The sequence below is a fragment of the Phoxinus phoxinus genome (assembly GCF_949152265.1).
Source record: "Phoxinus phoxinus genome assembly, chromosome: 9".
Taxonomy (NCBI): domain Eukaryota; kingdom Metazoa; phylum Chordata; class Actinopteri; order Cypriniformes; family Leuciscidae; genus Phoxinus; species Phoxinus phoxinus.
The window spans coordinates 16,159,137-16,182,154 of NC_136884.1; the positions used below are offsets into that span (position 1 = coordinate 16,159,137).

The window sequence follows — 23,018 nt, forward strand, 5'->3', positions numbered from 1 at the left end:
AGGGCCTGTAACTTATTTGTAGCCACCTGAAATATTGCCCTTTATTTACTTGCTGATCTGAAAAATGATCCGATCCGTAAAACAAAAAACAATACAGTTGTGTGATCTGTTGAACCACTCGAGGCAAACACTGCATTTTAATCACGATCCAAACAAAAATGCTGCACACATGTAGCATGAGCAGTTGTTTTTGTGAAATAATAATGCTACATTAAGCTAGCTGCACAAAACAAAAACAGAACTGAATGAAAATGCAAATTCACTCTCTGACAGTAGGCGGCGCTTACCGTTTCCTTCGTTACCACTGTTTCTCGATAGAAATTACATAAAAAGTGGAAAAAGTTGGTCAAAAATATACATTTACTCCACCAGCCCCAATTTCAAATGCCATTTTTATTTTTTCGCTCAACTGTCAAGGAATAGAACGCACGAGATACTGAGATATCATAGATAGACAATGATACATCAACTGCCTTCAAAAATTGAAGGTATCTCAACGGTTAAGATTAAAATTTGGACACATGCTCCTGTCCCGAGAATTTTAGGTTTATTTCGCTTCCGATTTAGGATTATTCCAGTGCACACAGACTGCCATTGTGTAGGTGTAGGTGGTGGTGGGGGGAAATAAACCTAAAATTCTCGGGACAGCAGCATGTGTCCAAATTTTAATCTTAACCGATCTATTTCATCAGAAACGATCTGTAAACAGGGCTTTAAGTGTAAAATACCGAACTTGTCCTTTAAATTTAACCTATAGAAAAGACGTAGGCCTACACTGAGCGTCGTGACACAGCGGCATAACTGTGGAGTTGTGTGCGCTCTTCAAGTCTATTTAAAGCGTAGCCTAAGTGCCAAGCTCTAATTCCTCTTTAGCCGCGCATCAGTTCGCACAGGCGCGCGCCCTCAAAGTGAAAGTGAAAGATGGTGTGGGCGACGTTTCCTATCACACACACACAAATGTCGCACCTCTCTGCCTGGCGGTGCGATTTCATACACATTCGTGAGGATTTACACGTCTGCGATCATTCTGAATTCACCGGGACAAGTGGACATGCATATGCTGGTTATAATGATTTTCATGACGGCCGCTTATCAGCATAATACTATTGCCAGAGCAAGCGGTAAGTTGAGGAACATCACGCGGGACAAATACATTTCTATGTTTGGCAAACCTGAACAGTTTTATTGCATTGGTCATTGCATCTATTGTGTTGAGGATTAGCGTTACTTTGTTACTGTGGACTCCACTACTAAATTGAATTGCTTGGCTAAAAAAAAAAAAACGTTTTTCATTAATTGCTCGTGCATCACATGGCCTTCAAGTAAAAAAAAAAAAAAACACAAACACACACACACACAAAACCGAAACCACGTCTTAAAAGACACTAGAATAAACTCTAACTGAAATATGATAAACTCATTATTGTGGCAGTCTCCTAGATAACTTTATTGATAGCCTATAGTAATTATATTATTTGCAGCTTGCTTGCTTATTTATTTATTTATTATTAAATATTGTCCCTTTTCCATAGGCTACTGGGAAGAATTGGGAGGGTAAATGCCTGATTAAAAGACTGCTGAATTTGATCCAAAGCAGTCAGCAATGGTTTTAGGCTGTGACCATTCGTGTTATGATTAGTCTCAGTGAAAAATATAATGTAGGCTATTCATTAATTTATAGAAAAAAAGTGGTACAGTTTTGTATAAAGTTATACATTTGAGTTATACACTTTGGGGATCTTGAGCTAATTATTCAGAAATTGGAAGTTTATATTGTTACATTACAATACGTATTTGAATTAAGCTAATTGTTCCCCCCATAAAGAAATTTGTGCCAATGTTCACTTTTCCTAATTTTCTTTTAAACCTGAATGCTAATATTGTTTATGTTGTACCGAAAATGTGTCTTTTTTGGGAACACGTTACAATGGGTTTCATTAGTTAACTAGCCTACTTTAGTTAACATGAACTAAGAATGAACAAAACCTCTACAGCATTGATTAATATTGGTTAATGTTAATATCAACATTTACCAATACATTATTCAATTATTTATTTTTTGTTAGCATTAGTTAATGCACTGAACTAAAATGAACAGAAAAAGGTTACAATTCATACGGGCTCACCAAAATTGGACAATAGAAGATTGGAAAAACATGGTGTCGATTTCTGCTGCGACATTCAGGGTCAGAATTTGGCATAAACAACATGAAAGCATGGAGCAATACCACTTTGTATCAACGGTTCAGGCAGCTGGTTCTGCAGTAATGGTGTGAGGGATATTATTTGGCCCACTTTGAGCCCCTTAGTGCCAATTGAGCATCGTTTAAATGCAACAACCAACTGAGTATTGTTGCTGACCGTGCCCATCTCTTTATAACCACAGTGTACTCATCTTCTGATGGATATACAGTACTTCCAGCACGATAATGCATGTCACAAAGCTCAAATAATCTCAAACTGGTTTCTTGAACATGACAGTGAGTTCATTAAACTCAAATAGCCTCCACAGTCAGCTGATTTCAATCAAATTGATAAAGGAACGTTGGGTGTGGTGGAATGGGAGATTCTCATCATGCACATGTGCAGCTGACAAATCTGTAAAACTGCGTGATACTATATTGCAACATAGACCAATATTTTTTGAGAAATCTTTGCCATGAAGAATTAAGGCAGTTCTGAAGGCAAAAGGGGTCCAATCTGATATTAGTGAGTGTACATAATAAAGATGTCGGTGAGTGTATTACTCGTTTTCTGAAGCCATGTCTTTGTGTGATAAACAGAACTAAATTCAAGTTGTTCACAAATCTTTTTTTAAACTAGTGGTTCTTCTTATACTGAGGTTAATCAGAAATTACTTGGTGGTTCAAAATTTAAAAATAATCAAAATAGCTGAGCCCACATCTTTAAGAATTTCCGCCCACTGAACCCTAACTCATTTATAATTATTATTAGAGTTATTAACAGCAGCAGAGAATAGCACGGTTGTCATTTGATCTTATTCATGTTCAGGAGTTAAGGCGTCATCAGAGCAGGCTTTTTTTGGACTTAACATTATAAGAAATGTGCATAAAGGATGTGGTGTGTGGGTGTGTGTGGTGAGTTTTTGATCTGTCACAGGCAGTTGCATCATCACAAACTATATCTCCTTCAGTTTACTCTTAAAACAGTGTAACATAATCAAAGCAATTATGATTATGCGAGGATTTGCATAATCATATTATTCGCATATTATGAGGATTTGCATAATCATAAATCCCACTCCCCCCCCCCCCCCCCCCCCAAACAAAAGTACAACAACAAAAGAAGAAAAAAAAAGTGTCCAATGCAAAGAGTGAGGAACAATTGAGAGTGATGTGAGAGTGATGTGAGAACAGATGAAATAAGTACAAAATTGTCATTTATTAATAAAATTGAACTCTGTCCCTCTAGGGGGGTTCGGGGACATGCCCCCCGTAAGAAAATGTTGTGCTTTTTAATGTTAAATTCATCAATCTGGTGCATTTTGATAGTTCAAAATTAAAAGCTCCAACCCATATTCAGTGTGCAAATTAAACAAAGAAAAATGCAAACCTCTTTTAGTTAGTGTCTGTCTACATTACATAATAATAGTTATAATATGAATCCCATAATAGTAATACCATATATTGTAAAACAAATGCACTGAAAAATAAAGGAAACTTTCATAATTAGTTTTGTACTAATTTCTATACTTTACATTAAAGTTGTGATTGGGCCAGCCCAGTGTCAATCAAGAAAAGAACCAATGGGCCTGTAGATTTAAAAATCTTGCTTCCCCTTGTTAATTGATTTCATGGAAACAGACACCAATGATTTTGCCAAGATATCTAATTTATTTTACCATTTTATATAAGATATAAGGGAGAGAACAGATCAGCAAAAGATCTTCATGCATCTCAGTCATTTCTCTCTCTCTGCCTAAAGAGCTTCAGTACTTATATGTTGAAACATGTGGTTTCCATTAACATAGGATGTATATACTATGTAGAAAAAAACTGCATACATTCCAGGCACACACTCAAAATCTCCCAAAATCTCTCTCTCACACATATGCATTCAAAACAGTATGTGAACAGTATGATTCATAAAACACAATGATTACAAATGATTATGAATGTATATAAAAAGTATAAAAAGTATAAAACAGATACATAATAGCCTACTTCTGATTATGAATATCAATAAAAAATATATAATAATACTAAAAACAACATTAAAAGATGAGATTGTAAGTCTTTACTGACATTTTTCATGAAAAATGTCAGAGAAAAACACTGACTTTTTCACTGCAGCGTCGCCAATTAAAGAAAAAAAACGGAAAAAAACGAACGGTGTACGAGTTTTATGGGCCGTTAAGACAAAAAAAAAGTGTTAGATGTATCGGCCCAAAAAGCACCGGGAATCTCCCGGTAGTCCCGATGGCCAGTAGCCTACATGCGTGGATGCCACACTTTAAATTCCTGTTGCCTTTCATCATCCACTCGTTTAGCTGCTGGCGCATCAATTGACATGCCATCTCCTTTTTCCCTCTTTCCCTCTTTCTTTTTCTATTTTTAGCCCCGGAAGCTTTTTTACTTTATCCATCTTTTTCGACGACAACTCACTACTCGTCAGTGTTGCCAGATTTGAAATGTCCAAGTATCGTACCAGAAGCTCAAAATTATCGTATTTTGAAGAAAATGATCGTACACGAGGAAAACATGCGCAGAATTCTCAAACGGGGGGGGGGGGTTTCTGAATAATTCGCTTGGTTGGGTCCTTACCATAGACTGTAGAAAAAATAGGTCCTTACATGCGCTTCGTGAGGCACACACGCACACTAGCACCAGAGCCCGTCTACGGAGAGCCTGTTCACTCCCTATTAAGTCCTATTGTACCGAATTTTGGTTGTAGTTCCACCAGAGTTCCACTGGGGGCGATCACCCCCGAGTGCAAAATGAATGGGAGTCTATGGGGCTAGACGGCTAAATTTGTCCCTTTCAGCCGATTGCCGTTGAGAAATCTCAGATTTGATTGTAGGTTTGGCAAGTTCAACATGGGTTATAGGTCGAAAATTGAATGAACGAGTACTTATGTCCTTTCGATTTCTTACAGGTTGAGTTGTTGTTGCCCATGTAACCGGTCCAATTCTGACCACCAATTACGATCTGCGTTGTGTTGTGTAGCTGAAGGGAGACACGGGACAACTGGATCTGCTGCTAATCGGAAGAATTTATTTTTCTTGGAGCATGTAGATGGTGCTGGATGGAATAAAGAGAGTACAGCATGAAATGCTTGCTTCTGTGATTTTATCACCTCTCCTCAGCGCGCTCAAAGCAGACCGAGCACATCACAATGACAGTAAATAATCAAATTTACAATAAAATGGATGAAAACACATTACAAACAATATTTAAGGAAAATAAATGGTCACAACAATTAATAAATTGTCACAATGAACAAATGTGAGCCATACCTGGATGGAATAAAGAGAGTACAGCATGAAATGCTTGCTTCTGTGATTTTATCACCTGCACAGATCAAAGTCCAATTAATTGATCGGCCAAAATCACCGCATTCAGTCGACGCACACACATACACTCAAACCGCTGTACTCAGCTATAAAGCTATAATATTCAATCCATCCATGCATAAAACACTTCGTAATACATTTCTAACACTCTTAACATGAATATACGTAAACATTATGTACTCAATCCAACTTCTGGAAACTTTAACACTTTATATTGAAAGAGCACCGCTAGCTGCTTACCTCTCCTCAGCGCGCTCAAAGCAGACAGAGGACGCAGCGCGGGTAGAACAGAAATGACGTCATGACGCCAGTACAATTAATCAACTTTTTCCGAAATAATACTGATAAATGTTCAAAACTAAATTATTATGTCTTTTTAAACAAAATAATATAAAGTAAATAAAAACTGACAAGAAGGATTATTAGTGAAACATTAATTTACATTGTTAATATACACTATGAATATAAACATCCGTCACATTCACCCCTCCTGAATTTCACTTATATCCTGACCAAAGGACACATTGATCCAACGGAACCAGATTTTCAACGAATCTCATTCGCAGTTCAACATAGTAAGTTACCTGCTTTGCAGGTTAAGAAAAATCCAAGGTTGATCAAGTCTCAGATATTCTTAGAACAGTATGCTGCCTTGTACAACATCCAATAATCTGGTCTGTATTTCACTTCATGAAATTCACATGTTCACAGTATTTTCATAGAAACAATACCTTTTAAAATAAAGAAAGAAATGACCCTGATCTCTTTGCTAAAGATGACCCCATTCTCTGAACATAAAATGGTCTCTGTGCCATTGACTCAATCAACCGGTTAACTTTTTTGACCACCCTTCCTGCACGGGTCCTAACACCCAATGTGTCAGTTGGAATTTGTGTTTGTGTATCAGTAATACTGCTATCATGTGTGTCATTCACAGTTTCTGTTAATGAGTCAGGGTTACTAGCAGAAGATTCGGTCTCTATGACAGGTACTTCATCAGAACCCCCAACAGCCTCATTTTCACTGGGATTTTGTTCGCAGACACTTCTGCGACTGTGAACTGAATGATCAGATTGCAGAACATCATCTTGACCTTCAAGTACCCCTGCCCTCGTTCTATCATCAGAACTCTCCTCTTCCAATGAGTCCGACAACTCAGACACACAAGACTCAATCTCCATATTGTCAGCATTAGACTGCATGTCCTTGTCATCTTGAGGTGATTCAACAGGTAGGAAGCTGATATCCAGAATCAGATTTCGATGCACCACTTTGGATTTGCCTTGTTCGTCAATCAGTTTGTATATGTTTGTTTGAAGGTTCCGGTCCTTTACAGTATAGACAGTTGGGTCCCACTTATCGGCAAGCTTTCTCTTTCCTCTTTCACTCTTGTTTGCAAGGAGCACTCTGTCTCCGATGTTCAAACATGTGCCCTTGACCTTACGATTGTAACCCTTGGCCTGCTTTTTCTGCTCTTTTTCAGTGTGTTTCTGAGCAATGCGAGTTGCTTCATGCAGGTAGGACATTAGGGTTTTCGCATAGCTGCCATGGTCAACAATCACCGGGTCATGCAACACCTGCCCAAACATGACATCAACAGGTAGCTTTGGGATGCGACCAAACATCAACTGGAATGGGGCATAACCAGTGGTCTCATGTACTGTAGCATTATATGCGAATGTCAGAGTCTGTATCTGCTCGGGCCACTTGTGCTTCTCCTTGAGAGGCAGAGAACGAAGCATACTGCCCAGAGTCCGATTAAACCGCTCTGTCCCACCGTTTCCCATCGGGTGGTATGCTGTAGTGTGGGATTTCTCAATACCTGCCAGCTTGAGCAGTTCTGCTATGAGGGTACTTTCAAAGTTGGTCCCTTGATCCGTATGAATGCGTGTTGGAAAACCATAAACACAAAAGACGTGATCCCACAGCTTCTTTGCAACTTGTTTTGCCTTCTGGTTTACACACGGAAAGGCATGGGCCAACTTTGTGAAGTGATCAGTCACAACTAATACGTCTACAGAACGCTGCTTGCTGTCTTCAGCACTCCAAAAATCCAAACACACTAACTCCATAGGGGTAGAAGTTCTAATGCTCTCAAGTGGGGCTCGTGCAGATGGCTCTGGTGTTTTGGCCAAAATACATCTCTGACAACACTTGACATAGTCCCTTATGTCACGCTCCATTCTAGGCCAGAAAAAGCGTTGTCGAGTTAGCTGGAGAGTTCTTGACTGTCCCTGATGTCCAGCAAGATCGTGTACACCAGTTAAGGCTTCAATCTTAAGACTAGAAGGAAGGACAAGTTGAAACCTCTTGTGCTTGCTTAGAGGATCTTTAGAGACACGATAGACTACTCCATCTTGAATCTTCAGCCGATCCCATTGCTTAAGAAGAACCAGAGCCCTGGCATCCATTCCAGCCCTCTCTCGCCTTGATGGTCGCTTTTTCTGACTCAGGTAGGGCATAATTTTTGAGATTACTGGATATGACTCTTGGCTATGTTGGATCTCCTCAAGGGGGATTGCTGAAATTGTGTCATACCCAAGCGGCACAGCATTCTGAATAGCCTGAATTGCCTGCATAGCCCTCAGCTCAGTTACAGTCTCCCACTGATTATGGAGGTTCAAATGAGTTCCGACTTCTGTGTGATCGCAGGACGCTGCAGAATTCGGCTGAAGCAACACATGAAGACTGTTCACTTGTAACCGAAAAGTGTCTTGAATTCCATCTTCAGTTACACCTGTAGCTTCAGTGAGTAAGCTGCCATATTGCTCTGTGATGAGCCTGTGACTGATTGTTTTTGCAAAAGGATCTCTGCTCAAAGCGTCAGCCACAGTGTTCTTCTTTCCAGCAATATGTTTGAGGTCAAAGGTGTAAGCAGCAAGCTTAGACACCCAGCGCTGTTCACAAGCATCAAGTTTAGCCTTGGTTAGAATATAAGTGAGCGGGTTATTGTCCGTCCATACAGTGAACGTGTGGCCCTTTAGCCAATGACTGAATTTCTCACACACGCTCCACTTTAAGGCTAAAAACTCGAGTTTGTGTGCCGGATATCTCTTCTGAGAGTTACTTAGGGACTTGCTTGCGAATGCAATGGGACGAGCTTTCTCCTCGCTTGCTGGTATTTGTGATAACACAGCCCCCAGTCCATCCAGAGAAGCATCAATTGACAAGATTAATGGAAGCGAAAAGTCGGGATGTGCTAAGACCACACTATGCAGTAGGCTCTCTTTCAGATTAGAAAGGGAAACATCACACTCTAAAGTCCAGTCAGTTGGCTTGAGCTTCCTGTATGTGCCTGCCTTAGCCTCGGTTCTGAACTTTGCCCTCTTTTTCTGTCCAGCTGTTAGCTACGGAGGAGCAATTTGGGATGAAGTGCTGGTAATAAAGGATCATTCCCAAAACAGACTTAATCCTCTTCACAGATGGAGTACACCCATCTTCTTCCATGAGGTCAGCTTTTGACAGCTTGACTATGGCCTCAACCTTTGAAGGATCAACAGAAACACCATTTCCATCAATGATGTGACCTAAAAATTTAACGGATGCCCGCATCAGATGGCACTTTTTTGGACTTAACTTGAGATTGTGGCTCCTCAATCGTTGGAATACTACCTCCAAACGCTCCAGAGCTGCATTCTCATCAGGCGCAAACACCAGTAGGTCGTCTAAGTAACACAGCAGACTACTAAAATTCAGGTCTCCAAAGATACTCAACATCATGCGCATAAACGATGCTGGGCTATTGCACAACCCTTGAGGCATCCTGTTGTACTCATGAAGTCCTACTGGAGTAGTAAACGCTGTGTACTTTTTATCTTCTTCAGCCATGGGGATGTTATAAAAACCTGACGTTAAGTCCATAGTACTGAAGAGAGTGTTTCCACCCAAGGCAACCAGACAGTCCGACTGGTGTGGGAGTGGGTGTGCATCCTTAATGGTCCTGGCGTTCAGCCATCTAAAGTCCGTACAAATCCTCAAACCGCCGTCTTTCTTCCATACTAGAACTAAAGGCGAAGCATACTCGCTCACTGATTTTCGAATTATTCCTTGCTCTTCCATTTCTGAGAGAACTTGGCGTAATTTTTGGTAGTGAGCGGGTGGTACTCGACGGTATGGCAGTCGGAATGGACGCTCGTCTGTCAAGCGGATGCGATGGACAAAACCGCTGACTTCCCCACAATCCAGAGCATGCTTCGAAAATACATCATTGTAATTCTCAAGCAGCTGAACAAGCTTTTCTCTTGCTGCATCCTTGACAGAACATGTGTCAATGTCGACGTCACCGAGCCCTATGTCCTTTAGTCTTTGTTTAAGATCCGCTGTGGCACCAAGTTGACAAGAATTCCCGGATGTGGGCAGTTGTACATGACTGAAACCCTGCAACAGCTCAAAATCTTCCACAGCCAGACATGGGAACACATCTGCAAGCTTACGGTTTCTTTTTAGGGTGACTGGTTTGTCTGAAAGGTTGGTAACTTTTAGAGGAACCCAACGATCTCCCCACAACGGTGTAACAACTCGCCCAACGATGATGTCCCGTGGCATGGATCTGGAAGAAGTGGCCTCCACAATCACTGTACTCCCTGGTGACATGGCAGTATTACTCGGCAGCCTCCCCCAAACAAGGTGCTCTTTTTTGGCCATTAGGGTGACCGACTGCTGAAGCTTGACAGTCCCAACCTTGTCAGGTGGATCTCCACCTCTCCAGCGGCAAGTATTTGCCATGATATCCAGGAATTGTTCACATGATGAAGATGGCTCTGAGACACTGTTAGACACGATCCTCCAGTAATCATCACTGATCTTCATCCTGTGCATGAGGAACTTAATCACGTTGGTACCAATGATCAAGTCGTCCCTTTGTCCAGGCACAACTAGAACAGGTACCAAACATCTCTCTCCATACACTTTCAGCTCAACTTCATACATGCATTTTGGCTTAGTTGCTTTACCTCCACACCCTATTAACATTATTTCTTGTGACAATGGTGTGGGCTTTGGCAACACATCCTCACTCAGCATCCTGCTCTCTACTGCTTCACTGAAAGTACATGCCATAGATCCGGAGTCCAACATTCCCATCATCTGGAATTTGTCGTTGACACAGACGGGAGCATAAAACAATTGATCAAACACTTCAAGGGTTTGCATATTCTGTGCAATCACTTTAACTTCCACAGGAGCTTGAGCACAGGCACTTTCATAAACTTGCATAAGATCAGCATCTTCGAGGGTTTGCTCCACCCTACCCACACGTCCCCTCTCCAGGTGTGGGCTGACTATTTTAAAGTCGGTGAACCTTGGCGTGGCTGTGCAAACTGATTGCGATCGCTGGGTTGGATATTGGCACAATCCCTCTTTATGTGACCAGGTTTGAAACAGGCAAGACAAAGTCGTTGTCGTCGACAGTGTGCTAAAGTTGAATGCTCAGAGGAATGGCATACCTTACATGCTCTCACAGGGGGTTGGCTTGGCCGAGGGCACCTCATCTCTGCTTGACTATTCTGAGAAAGAGCACGATCAAGTAAACCAATGAGGGTCTTCATGCAGTTATCATCATTCTGTGGATGAGATGGGGTGCTTGCATTAACATTATCAGGTGACACAACAGGAAAACCACTGGTGGCGACCTCACACTCCACAGATGACTGGGTATGAGTTGTAACGTTTCTCACAGCAAAGTTACGCTTGGATTTGATCGACAACTGTTCCTTTTGCTCAGTCTGATATCTGTCAAGATGCTCTTGTACCTCACTCGCTGTCCACTTATCTGGTGCTTTCAAGCGGAAAATGGCTGACAGAGTTGGGTCCGGGCAGTGTTTGACAAACATCATGGCTGCCTCCTGGCATGGATTATCCATCTTTCGCCCAAGCCTAGTTAGAGCCTCCTCTGCAACATCCACAGCCTTATTTAACCGGACCCAATATTCAACTGGGTTTTCTCCGGCGACAGGCACTGTGCCATAGAAATCAGCTAAAGGCATGTAGGAATATCTGACCTCGCTGAAATGCTGTTTCAGAATATCAAATATCACTTTGGGGTTCTCAGAGGGTCTTAGGGAAGTGTTACTGCGAAGGGTAATTCTAACAATGTCTTTGGCTTTACCCATCAGCCTTGAAAGGATTTCATGATGGTGCTCCAACATTGGTATGCCTCTTTTCCGCAGGTAAGTGTCCATCAAATCCTCCCACTCATGCACACTGAACTTATCTGTTCCATCCCCTCGAAAGACAGGGGGCTCTTTTGCTTCAGACTGCATGACTAGTTTAACTCCTGTCAAATTTAGTGAGGGTGCCTCTGAGAATGACTGACCTGCACCTAAACGTTGAGTCTGTGCATTGCTGGCATCTCTTTCCCCATACGCTACCCCACCTTGGGCAGAAATTATACTCGTTCCCACTTCCTGAGCAATGTGTGTAATAAGGTTATACCATGCTGGATCACTTAAGTCTGGGCAGACTGATAATGGATTACCCCGTAACTGACTAGGTGTTTGTTCAGTTACCCGAGTGGAACAAAGTTCAGGTGATGTTCGGTCTACATTACCCCTCCCTGCAACAGGTGTGAATGTACGGTCACTGAAAAGTCTACCTCTCCCAAAACCTGAATCTGACATGTTGCTATCAGCATTAAAACTGTCTGGATTGTAACCATGTGCCATCATTCCTCTTTAACATACAGGTCACCAAACAATGAGTAATGTAAACCCCAAATGTAAAAAAACATTTAAGCGCCAACACAACAAATGGATACTTAAAGTAAAAAAGTAAAAGTACTGGCGCTAATTATAGTGAAATGTCCCGTTCAGCAAAAATGAACCTATTCGTGTCACTGTTCATTGAAACCTTGAGTGAAGTGCAGCATCCACCGGCGACCAAACGGCATTGATCCTTGGATGAAGATCCTGGAAGACGAGCTGATCTTCATCCGGGTCACGGCACCACTGTAACCGGTCCAATTCTGACCACCAATTACGATCTGCGTTGTGTTGTGTAGCTGAAGGGAGACACGGGACAACTGGATCTGCTGCTAATCGGAAGAATTTATTTTTCTTGGAGCATGTAGATGGTGCTGGATGGAATAAAGAGAGTACAGCATGAAATGCTTGCTTCTGTGATTTTATCACCTCTCCTCAGCGCGCTCAAAGCAGACCGAGCACATCACAATGACAGTAAATAATCAAATTTACAATAAAATGGATGAAAACACATTACAAACAATATTTAAGGAAAATAAATGGTCACAACAATTAATAAATTGTCACAATGAACAAATGTGAGCCATACCTGGATGGAATAAAGAGAGTACAGCATGAAATGCTTGCTTCTGTGATTTTATCACCTGCACAGATCAAAGTCCAATTAATTGATCGGCCAAAATCACCGCATTCAGTCGACGCACACACATACACTCAAACCGCTGTACTCAGCTATAAAGCTATAATATTCAATCCATCCATGCATAAAACACTTCGTAATACATTTCTAACACTCTTAACATGAATATACGTAAACATTATGTACTCAATCCAACTTCTGGAAACTTTAACACTTTATATTGAAGAGCACCGCTAGCTGCTTACCTCTCCTCAGCGCGCTCAAAGCAGACAGAGGACGCAGCGCGGGTAGAACAGAAATGACGTCATGACGCCAGTACAATTAATCAACTTTTTCCGAAATAATACTGATAAATGTTCAAAACTAAATTATTATGTCTTTTTAAACAAAATAATATAAAGTAAATAAAAACTGACAAGAAGGATTATTAGTGAAACATTAATTTACATTGTTAATATACACTATGAATATAAACATCCGTCACACCCATAACACGCTAGCATTCTGCTAATGAACGCTGATTGGTCAGTGAAGGACTGGTTACGACCAGAGATACCGCTTGATGGCATCATGGCATCCGAAGCGGGACCAGAATGTATTCTAGCAGAAACTCTTCTATCACGTGTGTTTACCTGTGTCCGCTGTGCTGGCGATGCCTCGAAAGAAAATAAAGTGCAGAGCGCGAAAGCACCACAGTGACTGAAGGATTGCCGTAAAGCAGTATCTCTGGTCGTACGATGTGTATGACGTCATTGACATTTTGAAAGACTTTTTAAAGCAAATAAGTGACTCTAAAAAATCTAACACCCAGCAATGTGCAATTTCTTTGCATCTCCTTTCGAATACAACATTCAAATTACTAGACAAAAAATTATATCTTGAGAAAAGTGGATTTTGAGGGGTATAGCTAGCTCCATAGACCTCCATTCATTCTGCACTCGTCCTGTGAGCGCCCTCATATGGAATCAGAGTGGAACTGCAACCAGTCAGAAGCCGGAAGTGTAGCGAGAGTGAACCTTCTCCCCTTATTAGACATTCTCTGATAGCACACACACGCAAGGTCTCTCGCTCCCTTTCTCTGCTGTGCGCGCGCTACACATGCGCGCTCTTGCTTGCTCGATCTAGATTCCGGGAGATTTTTTAACTAATTTGCGGGCAATTCTGAAATTATCGTACATTATGGGATTTTTTTCATTATTGATCGTACATCGTACAGAGGTCAAAATTATCGTACAAATACGATAATTATCGTACGTCTGGCAACACTGCTACTCGTACCTGCTCGCTCAGCGCTCACAGCGCCCCCGCCCTCTCGCGATATTACCCCCCCCCCCTCTTTCTTCTATGTCAAAATTCTATGATGGACGCCTACTCTAGCCTGAGGGTTATTATAACATTGAGGAAATGCAGAAATTATTTAGAAACGCACAACAACAGCTCACATATAGAAAAAACCCGCAAAATATATATATATATATATAAAAAAAATATATAAAAAAAAAATATATATATATATATATATTTATTTTTTTACCATCGCTTTGGCGCCCCCCCTGGTGCTGCGCCCCTATGCGGCGCATATAGCGCATACCCACTTTTTGCGCCACTGTGAGGTCCATCTATCACTGTTGTTCATGTTCGTAAGAGTTAAGGTGAGGATTCTTAGGGCAACTACTTGCGAGGATGAAAAAGTAAATCCATGAAGTCAATATTTATACACTTTAGACATCCCATCATGTATTTGTACCCTTGATGTAAAACAATGTATACACTCACCGGCATCTTTATTAGGTACACTTGCTAGTATCGGGTTGGACACCATTTTTGCCTTCAACTGTCTTCGTGGCATAGATTCAACTACTTGCTCATTCCTCAAAGATTTTGGTCCATATTGATATGATAGCATCACACAGTTGCTGCAGATTTGTCAGCTGCAGATCCATGATGTGAATCTCTGGCTCCACCAGATCCCAAAGGTCCTCTATTGGATTGCGATTTAGTGACTGCGGAGGCCATTTGAGTTTAGTGAACTTCCTGTGTGAACAGAGGGGTCAAAAGGAGAATCGCACCAAGATGTAAACGTAGGAGAGGCATTGGCATCCAAAAAGATGTTTATTACAAGCAAATGTGCAAATGGTTAACGTCTGCGTGAACCGGAAGTAGCAAACGACTTTTCTCAAGTGTTGTGACGCATTTCCGAATGAAACGGAATATTGAACAGAGGGCAGGGTTTTACTTCAGCGCTCCTCCTCTCCATCTCTCGCCCATAGCAGAGTAACGGCTTGAGTGGTTAAGCGTTTAAGCAACCCAAGCCGTCAAACCTACGTCATCAGAAAAATAACCATTCCAGACCCGGAAGTAACTTTCCAGACTTTGATTAAAGATAACCACGGCAAACAATGTTTTTCTGTGTATTAACTTGCACGGATTAATTGTTCACCACAAGACTAGTAATATCCGCTAACAAAGTAAATAGGGTCAATTTTGATTTCATGCCGACTTTAAAAGTAGAAATAAAACAGGTTATCAATAAAAGCAGTCTAAAAACTAGAACTGTTATGTACTAAAAACCGTACAAACTCTCCTCTTCATCTATTGAGGACTGGCTCAAGCAGTGCTACAATAACCTTGTTCAAATTCCCTCAAAAACCATGATCCGTCTTCTAATCCACTTCCACCAGTGACGGCTGCCTTAAATACACATTTTCCCACTTACTAATTGGAGCGTACCATTTTTTTAAAAGAAAATTAACTCTTGCCTCAGCATGATTAATAAATAAATACACAAAATTGTTAAGAACAAGAGTTAAAACGAGTCAATACAATTAATGGGACCAAATAAAACCAACACATACATTTGCACAAACATTTCCATAAATGGCTAAAATGAGCGCCTCCCTCCAGTTCGCACATTCTTTAACGCTATGCCCACTCAGCTAAAACAGGAAATATGAAAATAGCAAACCATAAAATGCATAGGAACAGTAAGAACAGATGAAATGTAGACAACGTCAAGGTCTTTCCATCAGTTTATTGTCATTTTCAAGAAACCAGTTTGAGATGATTTGAGCTTTGTGACATGCATTATCCTGCTGGAAGTATCCATCAGAAGATGCAGTACACTGTGGTCATAAAGGGATAGACATGGTCACCAACAATACTTAGGTAGACTGAGGCATTTTGTACGATTCATTAATTGGTACTAAAAGGGGCCCAAACAGTGCCAAAAAATATCCCTCACACCATTACTGCAGAACCAGCCTGAACCGTCGATTCAAGGCAGGATGGATTCATCCTTTCATGTTGTTTACACCAAATTCTCACCCTACCATCTGAATGTTGCAGCAGAAAAGACTCATCAGACCAGGCGACGTTTTTCCAATCTTCCATTGACCAATTTTGGTGAGCCCGTGTGAATTGTAGCCTGTTCTCAGCGGACAGGAGTGGGACCGGGGGATCTTCTGCTGCTGTAGCCCTTCTGCTTCATGGTTCGACATACAGTATTGTGTGTTCAGAGAGGCTCTTCTGCTGCAGACCTCTGTTGTGATGAGGGGTTATTTGAGTTACTGTTGCGTTTCTATCAACTCGAACCAGTCTGGTCATTCTCCTCTGACCTCTGGCATCAACAAGACATTTTCACCAACAGAACTGCCGCTCAATGGATATTTTCTCTTTTTCTGACCATTCTCTGTAAACCATACGGTTGTGTGTGAAAATCCTAGGAGATCAGCAGTTTCTTAAATACTCAGTCCAGCCTGTCTGGCACCGACAACCATTCCACGTTCAAAATCACTTCCCCATTCTGATACTCAGTTTGAGCTGGAAAGTGCATTTCTAGGAGTGGTGTTGCATAGTGGTTCAAGATGGGTTCGACAGATTGCGAAAGCACCATTGCACAAGTGCTCCCCCACACAGTACTGTATCCTTTTGAATATTGGTTATGTTGTCAAAAATGTAGGCTTGTTTCCAATTCACTAAACACTAGCGAGATACGCACTATTTTGAAGTGATTGTGTTTCAGGGCTGTTTTTAATTATGTGTAGGTGGGTGATAAATGATTATAAATAGTGTTTCGCTGTTTCCTCATTCCATTAGAGGAGGAATAACATACCCCTCCAAAGTGTAACTTTATTCTCTCCTTTTTTAACAGCTATGTGCACTGTCTTGTCCAAAAATGTACTGGCGAGTTTTTGCACAGCAAAATGTGCTCAAGGGTTTTTGTATCACAATTATTTTGTTTTATCATGACCTTCCTCTGAACCGTATGTTGTTTTCAGACTTCAAGTTGGTTTCATGTGATTTATACAAACTTTTTTTTTTTTTTTTTTTAGATTTTGATGTCATGCCATGTAGTGTAACCATCAAGTAAAACGTAATAACATATTTTCCATGTGACCAGGAAGAGCTAAGATCACAAATTGACCCCTTTTTTCCCCCTCAAATGTACTCAGGTTTGTTTCTCTGGTGTGCACCAGTTCGTAAAACCACTGTTTTTACACGAACCAAAGCAAAGTCTGAAAAACACACAGAGGTTACAGTTCAACCTTACAATATTGGGCTGATTTTTGCTACATGGCTTTACGACTTTGATGTAAATGACTTCTCCACATGTGAAATGAGAGAGTACCAAAATTTCCCTAAAGGCTGGGATAATGCTGCCTGCCCCAGTGCATTACATTGTAACCAGGTCACCAAAAAATCGGTGAAGAAATGTGTACACAGTGTACAACTCTGACTTTCGGTATTCACTTACCTGATGCCAGAAAGCTGTGTTGAATTCCAAAATGTGATTTATTATGTAAACTCATTTTTATAAGATAGTCATGTTTTGAATACAGTTTCCATTGGGTCAAAGTCCATTTTCGGTCTTTCTTTCAGTTTTTCCATTTACCATTTTTCCTTTTTTGTAGCACTAATATGTGAAGGAGAGATGATGTCAAATGTTCCACTCTATTCCAAGCTCAAAACTCTTCCTTAAAAAATAGAGAAACTGTGCCATAAAGTCACTGGTATTTTCTGTTAACAGATGAATTGTGCATCTTGACTTGTGAACATTACAGAGAATCAATTATTTATGATATAAATGCAATAATGATTAATTGGATGTTATCTATGAGTTTCTTTGTTTTGCATGCGTGATATTTTTTGACATTATTCCTACTTTGTCTCAGGTTTCTGTGGACTCTGGAATAAGACACACAACGCGGTTCTTATTATTGGGAAATATACAGTTAATACGAAAATGCGCATTCAGTGTGCAGAGGGCTACGTGAGGAAAGCAGGAACATCCAACCTGATCTCCTGCGAAGACAATAATGGCGTCATATCCTGGCATACCAACCTTCCCCTCGAGTGCATACGTAAGATTCTTGCTTGTTGCATTACTCAATGGATTCCTGCTAACTTTTTTTGTGTTAGTCGTTTTGGTAAATTAATAATTAAAGCCACTGAATTATCAAAGTAGTATCAGAGTCTGTGCCCATCATACGCTACACAGTTTTCTGCTAAATCTGTCAACTCTGACTGCCCAAAATCTACAGACTGGGTCTGAATTTCGGCAACTATTGTTGAGTCCGTTAGACTGAAATCTGGGAGAAATCTGTGCAAAAATGCAGTGTATTCCAACCTTAAGCTGTGGCGGCTGATGGTTTTTTAAATAGAGGTTGCACAAGGATTTTTTGTTGTTTTTAGCCCCTTTCACACAGAGATTCAAGAAAATACACAGATCTTTTGATTTTGGTTCATTCACACTGCCTGTGATTTTCCGGGATCTGTGAGTGCGTTCACACACATCCCGGTAAGATCCCGTAAAGACATGTGACGTCAGGATGAGACGTGTAGCGTATGCGTCGGAAACATGTACACTAATGCATCGCGTACCGTTCCACAAAGCTGGCGAACGATCTCAGCTTCAACGCAGATAATGAGGAGCTGCCTGGTCTCTGCTTTGTTCCAGTTTGCAGACATTTTTTCGTTATTTCTTTGTTGATGACGAACACAAACTTTCTTCTAAGTGCAACAGAGTCGCGCGATGACACGTGCGTCATCACTACGACACACCCCTTACGGCATTGATCCTGGCTTTTGTTCACACAGGGCGCGTTCCGGGACTGATCCCCGGCAATGTTACCAGGTCCCCAACCCGGCATCAATCCCGGGACGTGTTTGCGTTCACACAGAAGGCACTCTGGCAATTTCGCGGCAATTTCCCAGGATCAACGCACTGTGTGAAAGGGGCTATAGACTATACTAAAGCATAAAAATACCATATGTTTGCAGATATTTAGGAAACATGCTGAGTTCACATACTAATTTCTCTGAAAAACAATGATACAGCCAGCTATTTTACTATTATTAAAATTAAAATTATATTATTTTAAATGTGCGTTCCGTGTCAGAATGTTTGTTCTTGTTTTGGTCTGGCAAGTCCTCCTCGCCTTCCATTGTCAATTGCGCTCGTTCCTGTTGCGTGTCCTCAATCTGGCAACCCGCGTTAGCGTCGAGTCTGAGCTGGAGGGGGCGGGGGAACAATTCTCTTCAATATTTTAAATTTGGACTGCATTACCCATTTCAACCACTAGTTGTCAATCTCACATACTGCACCTTTAAAGTGGTTTACTTTTAGACAGAACATGTACAGAAAATGACACATATACAGCAAAATAATATAAATATCATTTCACTTACCTAGCCTATCACTTGAAGCAAAAATTCAACCTTCTGTCGCTTTAAATGTCCGTGTTAAAAGAACACGTTCGGCTGTTTAGTGAAGCTGATGGCTGTAGCTTATATCCAATTTAGGCATGGAGTTTTCTTTCATTTTTTTAAATATGTAGCTGATGATCGAATGGTAGCTTGGTTAATTTGTTGGTGATCAAATATTCAATATCTCCACTCTCCATAGTTAAGGTATCTGGTACATTATCAGGGGTAACAGTTCAATTTACATCTCTACAATGATTGGTTGACTTACCAAGGGTGGCTAGCCTCCTCTGCAATGTATTTTTCTCAACACTCTTAACCACTGAAAGTAAAATACTAGATTTTGATTGGCTAATTTTTTCACTAACAGAGTCAAAAGTCTTTGGCTTTAGCAACAACCTAAAGCTCTGTTTACACCTGGTATTAAGATGCGTTTTGGTTGATCGGATCACAAGTGGATGAGGGAGACACATAAGCGATTACACCTGGTGTTTTAATCTGTCTCTTTTGTCCACTTTCAACCACTTCTGTCCTGATTTCTTCGAGGGGAGCGTATATGGGCGGGTAAATGCATGTTTGTTTGTTTTTTCAGATCTTTCGGCCTAATGGGCAAAATATGTGTGCGCAAATTACGTATGAATGTGACCGGAGACGACAGAAAAACATACGGAGAGCATCAGCTTTCATTTGTGCTCTGATACGCTGCATCTTCGAAACACAAATTAAGATCTTTTTTTTTTCTTTTTTTTTTTTTCAAATGTTTTTTATTTTCTTTTGAACAAATTTAAATTTAACAGACAAAACAAAGAACAAAGCTCAGCACAACATAGATCTGGACAATATTCATAACATAAGACACAATAAAAATAAAACTGGTTAATCTATAGCGATGCGATTCAATATAGATGCAACGGTAGAGTTGGTAAAGCGAAGATAAGGAGTCCAAATATTTAAGAATCGTCCTTTTGTGGAATGAAGAAGGCAAGTTAAGTATTCCAAAGGAAAAAGTTCCATGATGAGTTTATGCCAAGATGTTTTAGAAGGTGGTTTGTCGCTGATCCATGACAGGAAAATATTCTTGCGTGCAGCATAGGTGAGGATATCATATAGTCTGCCTGAACCAGGACTGATTTTACTGTCTCTATATCCCAAGAGCAGCGAGACAGGATCACAGGACAAAGCAGTTCCAAATTTAGCGCTCATATCTTTCAGGACCTCTTGCCAGTATAACTGAATTTTAGGACAGTACCAGACACAATGAGTATATGTACCCACCGCTAATTTGCATTTAAGGCAATCAGGAGAGGTTTGAGGATACATTTTATGTCTTTTGCTAGGAGATATTTGCAGTCTGTGAATAATCTTAAACTGTAACAACCTGGCGCGATTACAGACAGATATCCGTTTTGTTTGGTTACAAATGACCTCCCACTTCTCCTTGTCAATAGCTACGCCCAAATCAGTTTGCCATGTTAGTGCTACATCTGAGACTGCCAGTATGACAGATGTCTGATTAAGCACATTATAAAAAGAAGTAATCACCTTCTTAACTGGACCTTTGAGCAGTAATTTCTCTATTAGAGATAAAGAGGCTTCAGAAGCAAATGTAGTTTTTTTAAATATAAAATCTCGAACTTGGAGATATCTAAAAAAATGAGAGCCAGGGAGGCTATATTTAGCCTGAATTTGTTCAAATGAAGATAAGGAGGATCCCACAAACAAATCACACATCTTTTTAATTCCTTGGCGTGTCCAAATATCATAACCTACATCTGTCATGCCTGGCTCGAAGTCAGGGTTTCCTTGTATTGGGGAAAGCAAAGGAGTCAGTAAAGATCTTCCCTCCAACTTACGCACTGCAAACCATGCTTTAACAGTATTGACAACTATAGGATTGTTATTGCACAAAGCCCTAACAGATTTTATATTCTTACAGGACAAAAGACCGAGCAATGAACAGTGAATATGAAACTTTTCTAGACATAACCAGACAGAGGTGGGATCCTCCTTCACCCATTCGGCTACAAACCTCAAATGTGATGCTAGTTGATACAATCTGAAGTTAGGTACATCCACCCCCCCTTTTGACGTAGGTAACTGTAACTTTGAGAATTTAAGCCTGGGTTTTCTTTTATTCCATATAAATTCACTCAACCAGCTATTAAGTAGCTTCAGTACTTTGTTTGAAAGTAGTAAGGGAATCATCTGTAAGGGGTACAGTAATCTAGGAAGAACGTTCATCTTAAGAATAGATACCCTACCAAGCAAAGATAAGGGAAGAGAGCACCACCTATGTAAATCTCTTTTTATGACATCTAGTAGAGGAGTAAAGTTAGCTTTAAACAATTGGTGAAACATAGGGGTGATATGAATACCGAGATACACAAAACCAGACAGGGACCAACGAAATGGAAAAGGTACAAGAGAGTTAGTCCTTCCTCTGAGGGCCCCCAGAGGCATCGCAAGAGATTTAGAAAAGTTTATTTTGTAACCCGAAAACGTTCCAAATTGGTGAATTAGTTTGATGAGACGAGGAATAGTTGAAGCTGGTTCTGATATATATATATATATAATAAAATATCATCCGCGTATAATGAGATTTTATGTTGAGTGTCCCCAGTGCCAATTCCTTTTATTAATAAGTCTTGCCTGACGGCCGCAGCCAGAGGCTCAATCGCCAGGGCAAATAGGGAGGGGCTGAGAGGACAGCCTTGGCGCGTCGAGCGGTAAAGTGAGAAACTGTTAGACCTACAACCATTAGTGATAACTGAAGCTAAGGGGTTATTATACAGCAATTTAATCCACCTTATAAATGTTTCTCCTAAATTAAATTTATGTAAAATATGATGAAGATAAGGCCACTCGACACGGTCGAAGGCCTTCTCCGCATCCAGTGAGATGATTAGACTTTCGATATTCTGAGTTTGACATATATTGATAATATTTAAGAGCCTTCTTACATTGTGGCTAGAGTTTCTCCCTTTGATAAATCCCGTCTGGTCTTCCTTGATTATGACAGGTAAAACTTTTTCCAGTCGGAGCGCTAGTATCTTAGAAAGTAACTTAAGATCCTGGTTTAACAAAGCGATAGGCCTGTAATTAGAACAGTGATCTGCGTTCTTGCCCTTTTTAAGGATAACTGTGATGTCTGCCTCTCTCAAAGATTGAGGCAGAGAGCCGGATGTAAAAGAATGCTCTAACATAGCCAAAAAAGGTTCCAACAGCACGTGGTGGAACTCTTTATAAAAATCGCCAGTCAAGCCATCTGGCCCGGGAGCCTTCCCTGACTGTAATGTTTTAAGTGCTAACAAGGCCTCATTTTTAGTAATAGGTGCATTAACAAAGTTAACAAAGCGTCTAATGCGGCTTGTAAATCGCATTTATTTTGTAATAATAATGGGTCAGATGATGAAGTTAACGTTCTTTTAATATCCTTTAATTCTTT

At 40.6% G+C, this 23,018-nt stretch overlaps 1 protein-coding gene across 5 annotated transcripts in view; it reads left to right on the top strand.

Annotated features, from left to right (window-relative positions):
• The first annotated feature begins 772 nt into the window (after positions 1 to 772).
• The window catches only part of il15ra (interleukin 15 receptor subunit alpha), a 33,063-nt gene continuing 10,817 nt past the window's right edge, over positions 773 to 23,018 (top strand). For 3 of the 5 annotated variants that reach the window (XM_079623624.1, XM_079623623.1, XM_079623625.1), the window contains exons 1-2: positions 773 to 1,121; positions 18,043 to 18,231. In XM_079623624.1, coding sequence (XP_079479750.1) covers positions 1,052 to 1,121; positions 18,043 to 18,231 — 259 coding nt within the window. In that variant the 5' untranslated portion in view covers positions 773 to 1,051. The remainder of the gene's footprint in view (positions 1,122 to 18,042; positions 18,232 to 23,018) is intronic. The other 2 variants (XM_079623626.1, XM_079623627.1) reach the window with 2 other exon arrangements.